The 15,290-nt window shown below is 43.6% G+C and overlaps 1 protein-coding gene across 5 annotated transcripts in view; it reads right to left on the bottom strand.

The window, feature by feature from the left end:
- The window catches only part of CFAP221 (cilia and flagella associated protein 221), a 128,165-nt gene that overhangs the window by 28,379 nt on the left and 84,496 nt on the right, over window positions 1–15,290 (bottom strand). For 4 of the 5 annotated variants that reach the window (XR_010085185.1, XM_063429150.1, XM_063429153.1 and 1 more), the window contains exon 16: window positions 6,845–6,933. Coding sequence is in view for 4 of the 5 variants with exons in the window: in XM_063429150.1 (XP_063285220.1) it covers window positions 6,845–6,933 (89 nt within the window). In the remaining variant the exon portion in view is untranslated. The remainder of the gene's footprint in view (window positions 1–6,844; window positions 6,934–15,290) is intronic. The other variant, XM_063429152.1, reaches the window with a different exon arrangement.

Below are 15,290 nucleotides of genomic sequence, written 5' to 3'. Positions count from 1 at the left end.
CGATAAGCTGTAACAATACACTAAGCTGTAACAATACAATAAGCTGTAACAATACAATAAGCTGTAACAATACTGTGACGAGACCAATCTCGCCACATTGCATTGGAGGAGCCTGGTTGCCCGCCTGCTGCCTTTGGACTATGGACCAGATTTTTAAAGACTTATTTTCCCTGCAGAAAGGCTTATTCGTGCCTTTTCTGCCGGGGTGTTCGGTAGATTTTATCTACTGAACAAACTAACGATTGTGCGACCACCTGGGAGCTGGAGTGTGCCGCCAATTGACCACCCTGAAGCTGCGGTTAACCGCAGCTTAATTGACGAAGGCAGGGTGGTCTTTGTTCGTCGACCGAACACGTGGCGGCGGCCATTTTACAAGTCTCGTACGGCCAGCGGTGTTCGGCACTTAAACTATGGAACTATAAACGGACACTTATTTGCACGAACACCGCTGAGCCGTCCGTCTCCTGGTTCCTATTCGTAGGGATGTAGCCGAACAGCCGTTCATTCGGTATTTTGTTTTATGTGAATTTGTGGTAACCCAGATAGCTATGCCATGGAGCCTATTCGTGTGATTAAAGACTTTGGCTCCATGGCGATTAAACTGTATTCGTGTGGTCTGAGTGCCATTCGCCTAATAATGTGCACTTAGACCTGAGCTATCTGGGGATATGTGACATGTCTATGTTTTATGTATAAAAAGTAACTTTATGTATTTTAAAGCATATTACTGTATTTGGGTCCCCACGTGTGTAATGGAGTTTTGCCTTTGTCCTGGGAGATAATTGAATTACTTCTCCAATTATCTCCAGGGCAGAAGGGAGGAAGCCAGGATGCATTGTGGGGATGTTTTGCTTCTGTGAGTCTGTAATGTGATACATGTCTGTCTGTGTTACAGTCTTCCATCTGGTCCCCTAGGGGAGTGTCCACCAGGTGGGAGACCTGCATAAATACAGGGTTAGGTAGCCCTCAATAAACAGACCACTGCTTGACCCCCAACATGGAGCCTCGTCTCGTTCTTGGGGGGGATTCACTGTATGCTGATAGGGACTGACTGCCAGGAGTGTAAGCCGCTTGGGAGCTTTTCCTGTTCGTCTGCTAGCAGCTATTCGTGAGGTTCCAGTTCGGGAGTTTGGAGTGCTACCTTATTCCCTTGTATGCAGTTCGGGAGTTTGGTGCATTCACTTATATCCAATTCGTGAGTTTTGGTGATTTTACAGTAGCTGTGCCTGTCTTTGAAAAGGGGATTATCGCCTAAACGATTTTAACCCCTTGTCTGCTGAAACAGTCCGTTACAAATACGATAAGCTGTAACAATACGATAAGCTGTAACAATACACTAAGCTGTAACAATACGATAAGCTGTAGCAATACACTAAACTGTAACAATACGATAAGCTGTAACAATACACTGAGCTGTAACAATACGATAAGCTGTAACAATACACTAAGCTGTAACAATACACAGAGCTGTAACAATACAATAAGCTGTAACAATATGATAAGCTGTAACAATACAATAAGTTGTAACAATACACTGAGCTGTAACAATACGATAAGCTGTAACAATACACTAAACTGTAACAATACAATAAGCTGTAACAATACACGGAGCTGTAACAATACAATAAGCTGTAACAATACACTGAGCTGTAACAATACGATAAGCTCTTAACAATACACTAAGCTGTACCAATACACGGAGCTGTAACAATACAATAAGCTGTAACAATACGATAAGCTGTAACAATACGATAAGCTGTAACAATACACTGAGCTGTAACAATACACTAAGCTGTAACAATACACTAAGCTGTAACAATACACTGAGCTGTAACAATACGATAAGCTCTTAACAATACACTAAGCTGTAACAATACACGGAGCTGTAACAATACACGGAGCTGTAACAATACGATAAGCTGTAACAATACACTGAGCTGTAACAATATGATAAGCTGTAACAATACACTAAACTGTAACAATACAATAAGCTGTAACAATAGATAAGCTGTAACAATACATGGAGCTGTAACAATAGATAAGCTGTAACAATACATGGAGCTGTAACAATACACAGAGCTGTAACAATACACTGAGCTGTAACAATACAATAAGCTGTAACAATACGATAAGCTGTAACAATACACGGAGCTGTAACAATACAATAAGCTGTAACAATACACTAAGCTGAAACAATAAAATAAGCTGTAATAATACGGTGTACTGTAATAATTGAATGAACTCTAATAATACAATGAGCTGTAATACAGTGAGCTGTTATAAAATGCCAAATTGTAATAATACAATAAGCTGTAATAATAAAATAAGCTGTAATACAATGAGCTGTAATAATATGATAAGCTGTAATAATACAATGAGCTGTAATTATGATAGGCTGTAATAATACAATACAATGTACTGTAATTATTAAATAAGCCATCCCAAGTTCATACTATACAGGTAATATATCTCATACTGTACAGGTAATATATTGCAAGCTCATATTGTACATGTAACGGACCGTTTCAGCAGACAAGGGGTTAAAATCCGTTTAGGCGATATTCCCCTTTCAGATATAAAGGCAGCTACTGTAGAACACCAAACTCCCGAATTGAATACAAGTGAATGCACCAAACTCCCGAACTGCATACAAGGGAATAAGGTAGCACTCCAAACTCCCGAACCGGTTAGCAGACTAACAGGAAAAGCTCCCAAAGGGCTTACACTCCTGGCAATCAGTCTCTATCAGCATACAGTGAATCCCCCCAAGAATGAGACAAGGCTCCGTGTTGAGGGTCAAGCAGTGGTCTGTTTTATTATGGGCTACCTGCCCAGTATTTATGCAGGTCTCCCACTTGGTGGACACTCCCCTAGGGGACCAAATGGGAGACTGTAACAAAAGACAGACAGGTATCAATTTAGGACATACAGTCACAATACTTTCCCACAATGCATCCTGGCTTCCTCCATTCTGCCCTGGAGATAATTGAGAAGTAATTCAATTATCTCCCAGGACAAAGGCAAATCGCCATTATACACGTGGGGACACAAAGACAGTAAAACACCATAAAATACACAAAGTTACATTTCATACACTAAACACAGACATGTCACACATCCCCAGATAGCTGGGATCTGAGCGCACAAAACTACTGAATAGCGCTCAGATCCTATTCACACAGTTCAATTGCCATGGAGCCAAAGTCTTTAACTACACGAATGGGCTCCATGGCATAGCTATCTGGATTAACACATTCAAATAACATAAAATACTGAATGGACATGTATTCGTTAGATCTGTACGAATAAGAACCAGGCGGCGGACGGCTCAGCGGTGTTTGTGCAAATTAGTGTCCGTTTTTAGTTCCATAGTTTAAGCGCCGAACACCGCTGGCCGTACGGGACTTTTAAAATGGCCGCCGCCACGTGTTCGGTAAACGAACAAAGACCACCCTGCATTCGTCAATTAAGCTGCGGTTAACCGCAGCTTCAGGGCGGTCAATTGGCGGCACAATCCAGCTCCCGGGTGGTCGCGCCTTCGGCAGTTTGTTCGGTAGATAAAATCTACTGAACACCCTGGCAGAAAGGCACGAAATAGCCTTTCTGCAGGGAAAAAAAAAGCCTTTTAAAGTCTGGTCCATAGTCCAAAGGCAGCAGGCCGGCAACCAGGCTTCTCCAATGCAATGTGGCGAGATTGGTCTCGTCACAGTACAGGTAATATATCTTTAGTGTATATTATACAGGTAATACATCTCGTACTGTACAGGTGATTTATCTTATACTGTACAAGTGATATATCTCATACAGTACATGTGATATATCATACAGTACAGGTAATGCATCTAATACAGTACAGGTGATATATCTCATACAGTACAGGTAATATATCTCATACAGTACAGGTGATAGATCTCATACAGTACAGGTGATAGATCTCATACAGTACAGGTAATATATCTCATACAGTACAGGTGATAGATCTCATACAGTACAGGTGATAGATCTCATACAGAACAGGTAATATATCTCATACAGTACAGGTAATATATCTTATACAGTACAGGTGATAGATCTCATACAGTACAGGTGATAGATCTCATACAGTACAGGTGATATATCTTATACAGTACAGGTGATAGATCTCATACAGTACAGGTGATAGATCTCATACAGAACAGGTAATATATCTTATACAGTACAGGTGATAGATCTCATACAGTACAGGTGATAGATCTCTTACAGTACAGGTGATAGATCTCATACAGTACAGGTAATATATCTCATACAGTACAGGTGATAGATCTCATACAGTACAGGTGATAGATCTCATACAGTACAGGTAATATATCTTATACAGTACAGGTGATAGATCTCATACAGTACAGGTGATAGATCTCATACAGTACAGGTAATATATCTTATACAGTACAGGTGATAGATCTCATACAGTACAGGTGATAGATCTCATACAGTACAGGTAATATATCTTATACAGTACAGGTGATAGATCTCATACAGTACAGGTGATATATCTCATACAGTACAGGTGATAGATCTCATACAGTACAGGTGATAGATCTCATACAGTACAGGTAATATATCTTATACAGTACAGGTGATAGATCTCATACAGTACAGGTGATATATCTCATACAGTACAGGTGATAGATCTCATACAGTACAGGTGATAGATCTCATACAGTACAGGTAATATATCTTATACAGTACAGGTGATAGATCTCATACAGTACAGGTAATATATCTCATACAGTACAGGTGATAGATCTCATACAGTACAGGTGATAGATCTCATACAGTACAGGTAATATATATTATACTGTACAGGTGATAGACCTCATACAGTACAGGTGATAGATCTCATACAGTACAGGTGATAGATCTCATACAGTACAGGTGATAGATCTCATACAGTACAGGTGATAGATCTCATACAGTACAGGTAATATATCTCATACAGTACAGGTGATAGATCTCATACAGTACAGGTGATAGATCTCATACAGTACAGGTAATATATCTCATACAGTACAGGTGATAGATCTCATACAGTACAGGTGATATATCTCATACAGTACAGGTGATAGATCTCATACAGTACAGGTGATAGATCTCATACAGTACAGGTGATAGATCTCATACAGAACAGGTGATAGATATCATACAGTACAGGTGATAGATCTCATACAGTACATGTGATAGATCTCATACAGAACAGGTGATAGATCTCATACAGTACAGGTGATAGATCTCATACAGTACAGGTGATAGATCTCATACAGTACAGGTGATAGATCTCATACAGTACAGGTGATATATCTCATACAGTACAGGTAATATATCTCATACAGTACAGGTGAAATATCTCATACAGTACAGGTGATAGATCTCATACAGTACAGGTGATAGATCTCATACAGTACAGGTGGTAGATCTCATACAGTACAGGTGATAGATCTCATACAGTACAGGTAATATATCTCATACAGTACAGGTGATAGATCTCATACAGTACAGGTGATAGATCTCATACAGTACAGGTAATATATCTCATACAGTACAGGTGATAGATCTCATACAGTACAGGTGATAGATCTCATACAGTACAGGTAATATATCTCATACAGTACAGGTGATAGATCTCATACAGTACAGGTGATATATCTCATACAGTACAGGTGATAGATCTCATACAGTACAGGTGATAGATCTCATACAGTACAGGTGATAGATCTCATACAGAACAGGTAATATATCTCATACAGTACAGGTGATAGATCTCATACAGTACAGGTGATAGATCTCATACAGAACAGGTAATATATCTCATACAGTATAGGTAATATATCTCATACAGTACAGGTGATATATCTCATACAGTACAGGTGATAGATCTCATACAGTACAGGTAATATATCTCATACAGTACAGGTGATAGATCTCATACAGTACAGGTGATATATCTCATACAGTACAGGTGATAGATCTCATACAGTACAGGTGATAGATCTCATACAGTACAGGTGATATATCTCATACAGAACAGGTAATATATCTCATACAGTACAGGTGATAGATCTCATACAGTACAGGTGATAGATCTCATACAGTACAGGTGATATATCTTATACAGTACAGGTGATAGATCTCATACAGTACAGGTGATAGATCTCATACAGTACAGGTTATATATCTCATACAGTACAGGTGATAGATCTCATACAGTACAGGTGATAGATCTCATACAGTACAGGTTATATATCTCATACAGTACAGGTGATAGATCTCATACAGTACAGGTGATAGATCTCATACAGTACAGGTGATAGATCTCATACAGTACAGGTGATAGATCTCATACAGTACAGGTTATATATCTCATACAGTACAGGTGATAGATCTCATACAGTACAGGTGATAGATCTCATACAGTACAGGTGATAGATCTCATACAGTACAGGTGATAGATCTCATACAGTACAGGTAATATATCTTATACTGTACAGGTAATATATCTTATACTGTACAGGTGATATATGTCATACAGTACAGGTAATAGATCTCATACAGTACAGGTGATAGATCTCATACAGTACAGGTGATATATCTCATACAGTACAGGTGATATATCTCATACAGTACAGGTGATAGATCTCATACAGTACAGGTGATATATCTCATACAGTACAGGTAATATATCTCATACAGTACAGGTGATAGATCTCATACAGTACAGGTGATAGATCTCATACAGTACAGGTGATAGATCTCATACAGTACAGGTGATAGATCTTCAGCTGATACTATGGACGTTTGCGGCACTCACCTCATGCTCTGCAGGATAATATGGAAACTCGCAGTGTGAAACCTGATTGTTAGATAGCAGCAAAGCATCTCCATTCTGGACACCATCTTCTGAGGGAAAAATAGAGTCACATTGATTCCTTGTAAATGGAACTTTGTTTTATTTCCTATTAATACGCTTTCTAATGCTGTCAGAGCTCGCATAAGGCTGTGTAAATATTTATCTGTTAAGTCATGTAGTGTAATCCGCACATAATTTAGAATGAAATCCGTGGACATGTCAGAGGGTCGGTGAGAGACAGACCACGCTGATTTATAGTGACTATAGTGGTCGGTGAGAGACAGACCATGCTGCTTTATAGTGACTATAGTGGTCGGTGAGATACAGACCACGCTGATTTATAGTGACTATAGTGGTCGGTGAGATACAGACCACACTGCTGTCAGTGACTATAGTGGTCGGTGAGAGACAGACCACGCTGCTTTATAGTGACTATAGTGGTCGGTGAGATACAGACCACGCTGATTTATAGTGACTATAGTGGTCGGTGAGATACAGACCACGCTGATTTATAGTGACTATAGTGGTCGGTGAGATACAGACCACGCTGTTGTCAGTGACTATAGTGGTCGGTGAGAGACAGACCACGCTGATTTATAGTGACTATAGTGGTCGGTGAGAGACAGACCATGCTGCTTTATAGTGACTATAGTGGTCGGTGAGATACAGACCACGCTGATTTATAGTGACTATAGTGGTCGGTGAGATACAGACCACGCTGCTGTCAGTGACTATAGTGGTCGGTGAGAGACAGACCACGCTGCTTTATAGTGACTATAGTGGTCGGTGAGATACAGACCACGCTGATTTATAGTGACTATAGTGGTCGGTGAGATACAGACCACGCTGCTTTCTAGTGACTATAGTGGTCGGTGAGATACAGACCACGCTGCTTTATAGTGACTATAGTGGTCGGTGAGATATAGACCACGCTGCTGTCAGTGACTATAGTGGTCGGTGAGATACAAACCACGCTGCTTTATAGTGACTATAGTGGTCGGTGAGAGACAGACCACGCTGCTTTATAGTGACTATAGTGGTCGGTGAGAGACAGACCACGCTGCTGTCAGTGACTATAGTGGTCGTGAGATACAAACCACGCTGCTTTATAGTGACTATAGTGGTCGGTGAGATACAGACCACGCTGTTGTCAGTGACTATAGTGGTCGGTGAGAGACAGACCACGCTGATTTATAGTGACTATAGTGGTCGGTGAGAGACAGACCATGCTGCTTTCTAGTGACTATAGTGGTCGGTGAGATACAGACCACGCTGCTTTCTAGTGACTATAGTGGTCGGTGAAAGACAGACCACGCTGCTTTCTAGTGACTATAGTGGTCGGTGAAAGACAGACCACGCTGCTTTATAGTGACTATAGTGGTCGATGAGAGACAGACCAAGCTGATTTATAGTGACTATAGTGGTCGGTGAGATACAGACCACGCTGATTTATAGTGACTATAGTGGTCGGTGAGAGACAGACCACGCTGCTTTATAGTGACTATAGTGGTCGGTGAGATACAGACCACGCTGCTTTATAGTGACTATAGTGGTCGGTGAGATACAGACCACGCTGATTTATAGTAAATATAGTGGTCGGTGAGATACAGACCACGCTGCTGTCAGTGACTATAGTGGTCGGTGAGAGACAGACCACGCTGCTTTTTAGTGACTATAGTGGTCGGTGAGAGACAGACCACGCTGCATTTTAGTGACTATAGTGGTCGGTGAGATACAGACCATGCTGATTTATAGTGACTATAGTGGTCGGTGAGAGACAGACCACGCTGATTTATAGTGACTATAGTGGTCGTGAGATACAGACCACGCTGCTTTCTAGTGACTATAGTGGTCGGTGAGATACAGACCACGCTGATTTATAGTGACTATAGTGGTCGTGAGAGACAGACCACGCTGATTTATAGTGACTATAGTGGTCGGTGAGATACAGACCACGCTGCTTTATAGTGACTATAGTGGTCGGTGAGATACAGACCACGCTGCTTTATAGTGACTATAGTGGTTGGTGAGATACAGACCACGCTGCTTTATAGTGACTATAGTGGTCGGTGAGATACAAACCACGCTGCTTTATAGTGACTATAGTGGTCGGTGAGAGACAGACCACGCTGCTTTCTAGTGACTATAGTGGTCGGTGAGAGACAGACCACGCTGCTTTCTAGTGACTATAGTGGTCGGTGAGATACAAACCACGCTGCTTTATAGTGACTATAGTGGTCGGTGAGAGACAAACCACGCTGCTTTCTAGTGACTATAGTGGTCGGTGAGAGACAGACCACGCTGCTTTCTAGTGACTATAGTGGTCGGTGAGATACAAACCACGCTGCTTTATAGTGACTATAGTGGTCGGTGAGAGACAGACCACGCTGCTGTCAGTGACTATAGTGGTCGGTGAGATACAAACCACGCTGCTTTATAGTGACTATAGTGGTCGGTGAGAGACAGACCACGCTGCTTTCTAGTGACTATAGTGGTCGGTGAAAGACAGACCACGCTGCTTTCTAGTGACTATAGTGGTCGGTGAAAGACAGACCACGCTGCTTTATAGTGACTATAGTGGTCGATGAGAAACAGACCAAGCTGATTTATAGTGACTATAGTGGTCGGTGAGATACAGACCACGCTGATTTATAGTGACTATAGTGGTCGGTGAGAGACAGACCACGCTGCTTTATAGTGACTATAGTGGTCGGTGAGATACAGACCACACTGCTTTATAGTGACTATAGTGGTCGGTGAGATACAGACCACGCTGATTTATAGTGACTATAGTGGTCGGTGAAAGACAGACCACGCTGCTTTCTAGTGACTATAGTGGTCGGTGAAAGACAGACCACGCTGCTTTATAGTGACTATAGTGGTCGGTGAGAGACAGACCACTCTGATTTATAGTGACTATAGTGGTCGGTGAGATACAGACCACGCTGATTTATAGTGACTATAGTGGTTGGTGAGAGACAGACCATGCTGCTTTATAGTGACTATAGTGGTCGGTGAGATACAGACCACGCTGCTTTATAGTGACTATAGTGGTCGGTGAGATACAGACCACGCTGATTTATAGTAAATATAGTGGTCGGTGAGATACAGACCACACTGCTGTCAGTGACTATAGTGGTCGGTGAGAGACAGACCACGCTGCTTTTTAGTGACTATAGTGGTCGGTGAGAGACAGACCACGCTGCTTTTTAGTGACTATAGTGGTCGGTGAGATACAGACCACGCTGATTTATAGTGACTATAGTGGTCGGTGAGAGACAGACCACGCTGATTTATAGTGACTATAGTGGTCGGTGAGATACAGACCACGCTGCTTTCTAGTGACTATAGTGGTCGGTGAGATACAGACCACGCTGATTTATAGTGACTATAGTGGTCGTGAGAGACAGACCACGCTGATTTATAGTGACTATAGTGGTCGGTGAGATACAGACCACGCTGCTTTATAGTGACTATAGTGGTCGGTGAGATTCAGACCACGCTGCTTTATAGTGACTATAGTGGTCGGTGAGATACAGACCACGCTGCTTTATAGTGACTATAGTGGTCGGTGAGATACAGACCACGCTGCTGTCAGTGACTATAGTGGTCGGTGAGATACAAACCACGCTGCTTTATAGTGACTATAGTGGTCGGTGAGAGACAGACCACGCTGCTTTATAGTGACTATAGTGGTCGGTGAGAGACAGACCACGCTGCTGTCAGTGACTATAGTGGTCGTGAGATACAAACCACGCTGCTTTATAGTGACTATAGTGGTCGGTGAGAGACAGACCACGCTGCTGTCAGTGACTATAGTGGTCGGTGAGATACAAACCACGCTGCTTTATAGTGACTATAGTGGTCGGTGAGAGACAGACCACGCTGCTTTATAGTGACTATAGTGGTCGGTGAGAGACAGACCACGCTGCTGTCAGTGACTATAGTGGTCGGTGAAAGACAGACCACGCTGTTTTCTAGTGACTATAGTGGTCGGTGAAAGACAGACCACGCTGCTTTATAGTGACTATAGTGGTCGGTGAGATACAGACCACGCTGCTTTATAGTGACTATAGTGGTCGGTGAGATACAGACCACGCTGATTTATAGTGACTATCGTGGTCGGTAAAAGACAGACCACGCTGCTTTATAGTGACTATAGTGGTCGGTGAGAGACAGACCACGCTGCTTTCTAGTGACTATAGTGGTCGGTGAGATACAGACCACGCTGATTTATAGTGACTATAGTGGTCGGTGAGAGACAGACCACGCTGCTTTCTAGTGACTATAGTGGTCGGTGAGATACAGACCACGCTGATTTATAGTGACTACAGTGGTCGGTGAGAGACAGACCACGCTGATTTATAGTGACTATAGTGGTCGGTGAGAGACAGACCACGCTGATTTATAGTGACTATAGTGGTCGGTGAGATACAGACCACGCTGCTTTATAGTGACTATAGTGGTCGGTGAGATACAGACCACGCTGCTGTCAGTGACTATAGTGGTCGGTGAGATACAGACCACGCTGCTTTATAGTGACTATAGTGGTAGGTGAGATACAGACCACGCTGCTGTCAGTGACTATAGTGGTCGGTGAGATACAGACCACGCTGCTTTATAGTGACTATAGTGGTCGGTGAGATACAAACCACACTGCTTTATAGTGACTATAGTGGTCGGTGAGAGACAGACCATGCTGCTGTCAGTGACTATAGTGGTCGGTGAGAGACAGACCACGCTGCTTTATAGTGACTATAGTGGTCGGTGAGAGACAGACCATGCTGCTTTATAGTGACTATAGTGGTCGGTGAGAGACAGACCACGCTGCTGTCAGTGACTATAGTGGTCGGTGAGAGACAGACCACGCTGCTTTATAGTGACTATAGTGGTCGGTGAGAGACAGACCATGCTGCTTTATAGTGACTATAGTGGTCGGTGAGAGACAGACCACGCTGATTCATAGTGACTATAGTGGTCGGTGAGAGACAGACCATGCTGCTTTATAGTGACTATAGTGGTCGGTGAGAGACAGACCACGCTGATTTATAGTGACTATAGTGGTCGGTGAGAGACAGACCACGCTGCTGTCAGTGACTATAGTGGTCGGTGAGAGACAGACCACGCTGATTCATAGTGACTATAGTGGTCGGTGAGAGACAGACCACGCTGATTCATAGTGACTATAGTGGTCGGTGAGAGACAGACCACGCTGCTTTATAGTGACTATAGTGGTCGGTGAGAGACAGACCACGCTGCTGTCAGTGACTATAGTGGTCGGTGAGATACAGACCACGCTGCTTTATAGTGACTATAGTGGTGGGTGAGAGACAGACCACGCTGCTTTATAGTGACTATAGTGGTCGGTGAGAGACAGACCACGCTGCTTTATAGTGACTATAGTGGTCGGTGAGATACAGACCACGCTGCTTTATAGTGACTATAGTGGTCGGTGAGAGACAGACCACGCTGCTTTATAGTGACTATAGTGGTCGGTGAGATACAGACCACGCTGCTTTATAGTAACTATAGTGGTCGGTGAGATACAGACCACGCTGATTTATAGTAAATATAGTGGTCGGTGAGATACAGACCACACTGCTGTCAGTGACTATAGTGGTCGGTGAGAGACAGACCACGCTGCTTTTTAGTGACTATAGTGGTCGGTGAGATACAGACCACGCTGATTTATAGTGACTATAGTGGTCGGTGAGAGACAGACCACGCTGATTTATAGTGACTATAGTGGTCGGTGAGATACAGACCACGCTGCTTTCTAGTGACTATAGTGGTCGGTGAGATACAGACCACGTTGATTTATAGTGACTATAGTGGTCGTGAGAGACAGACCACGCTGATTTATAGTGACTATAGTGGTCGGTGAGATACAGACCACGCTGCTTTATAGTGACTATAGTGGTCGGTGAGATACAGACCACGCTGCTTTATAGTGACTATAGTGGTCGGTGAGATACAGACCACGCTGCTTTATAGTGACTATAGTGGTCGGTGAGATACAGACCACGCTGCTGTCAGTGACTATAGTGGTCGGTGAGATACAAACCACGCTGCTTTATAGTGACTATAGTGGTCGGTGAGAGACAGACCACGCTGCTTTATAGTGACTATAGTGGTCGGTGAGAGACAGACCACGCTGCTGTCAGTGACTATAGTGGTCGTGAGATTTAAACCACGCTGCTTTATAGTGACTATAGTGGTCGGTGAGAGACAGACCACGCTGCTGTCAGTGACTATAGTGGTCGGTGAGATACAAACCACGCTGCTTTATAGTGACTATAGTGGTCGGTGAGAGACAGACCACGCTGCTGTCAGTGACTATAGTGGTCGGTGAAAGACAGACCACGCTGCTTTCTAGTGACTATAGTGGTCGGTGAAAGACAGACCACGCTGCTTTATAGTGACTATAGTGGTCGGTGAGAGACAGACCACGCTGCTTTATAGTGACTATAGTGGTCGGTGAGATACAGACAACGCTGATTTATAGTGACTATAGTGGTCGGTGAGAGACAGACCACGCTGCTTTCTAGTGACTATAGTGGTCGGTGAGATACAGACCACGCTGCTTTATAGTGACTATAGTGGTCGGTGAGATACAGACCACGCTGATTTATAGTGACTATCGTGGTCGGTAAAAGACAGACCACGCTGCTTTATAGTGACTATAGTGGTCGGTGAGAGACAGACCACGCTGCTTTCTAGTGACTATAGTGGTCGGTGAGATACAGACCACGCTGATTTATAGTGACTATAGTGGTCGGTGAGAGACAGACCACGCTGCTTTCTAGTGACTATAGTGGTCGGTGAGATACAGACCACGCTGATTTATAGTGACTATAGTGGTCGGTGAGAGACAGACCACGCTGATTTATAGTGACTATAGTGGTCGGTGAGAGACAGACCACGCTGATTTATAGTGACTATAGTGGTCGGTGAGATACAGACCACGCTGCTTTATAGTGACTATAGTGGTCGGTGAGATACAGACCACGCTGCTGTCAGTGACTATAGTGGTCGGTGAGATACAGACCACGCTGCTTTATAGTGACTATAGTGGTAGGTGAGATACAGACCACGCTGCTGTCAGTGACTATAGTGGTCGGTGAGATACAGACCACGCTGCTTTATAGTGACTATAGTGGTCGGTGAGATACAAACCACACTGCTTTATAGTGACTATAGTGGTCGGTGAGAGACAGACCATGCTGCTGTCAGTGACTATAGTGGTCGGTGAGAGACAGACCATGCTGCTTTATAGTGACTATAGTGGTCGGTGAGAGACAGACCATGCTGCTTTATAGTGACTATAGTGGTCGGTGAGAGACAGACCACGCTGCTGTCAGTGACTATAGTGGTCGGTGAGAGACAGACCACGCTGCTTTATAGTGACTATAGTGGTCGGTGAGAGACAGACCATGCTGCTTTATAGTGACTATAGTGGTCGGTGAGAGACAGACCACGCTGCTGTCAGTGACTATAGTGGTCGGTGAGAGACAGATCACGCTGCTTTATAGTGACTATAGTGGTCGGTGAGAGACAGACCATGCTGCTTTATAGTGACTATAGTGGTCGGTGAGAGACAGACCACGCTGATTCATAGTGACTATAGTGGTCGGTGAGAGACAGACCATGCTGCTTTATAGTGACTATAGTGGTCGGTGAGAGACAGACCACGCTGATTTATAGTGACTATAGTGGTCGGTGAGAGACAGACCACGCTGATTCATAGTGACTATAGTGGTCGGTGAGAGACAGACCACGCTGCTTTATAGTGACTATAGTGGTCGGTGAGAGACAGACCACGCTGCTGTCAGTGACTATAGTGGTCGGTGAGATACAGACCACGCTGCTTTATAGTGACTATAGTGGTGGGTGAGAGACAGACCACGCTGCTTTATAGTGACTATAGTGGTCGGTGAGAGACAGACCACGCTGCTTTATAGTGACTATAGTGGTCGGTGAGATACAGACCACGCTGCTTTATAGTGACTATAGTGGTCGGTGAGAGACAGACCACGCTGCTTTATAGTGACTATAGTGGTCGGTGAGATACAGACCACGCTGCTTTATAGTGACTATAGTGGTCGGTGAGATACAGACCACGCTGCTTTCTAGTGACTATAGTGGTAGGTGAGAGACAGACCACGCTGCTTTATAGTGACTATAGTGGTCGGTGAGAGACAGACCACGCTGCTGTCAGTGACTATAGTGGTCGGTGAGAGACAGACCACGCTGATTCATAGTGACTATAGTGGTCGGTGAGATACAGACCACGCTGCTTTATAGTGACTATAGTGGTCGGTGAGATACAGACCACGCTGCTTTATAGTGACTATAGTGGTCGGTGAGATACAGACCACGCTGCTTTATAGTGACTATAGTGGTCGGT

The sequence above is a fragment of the Pelobates fuscus genome, chromosome 8 (assembly GCF_036172605.1).
Source record: "Pelobates fuscus isolate aPelFus1 chromosome 8, aPelFus1.pri, whole genome shotgun sequence".
Taxonomy (NCBI): Eukaryota; Metazoa; Chordata; class Amphibia; order Anura; family Pelobatidae; genus Pelobates; species Pelobates fuscus.
Note: the sequence above shows the minus strand (reverse complement) of the source record. Positions and strands in the feature narration are given on the sequence as shown.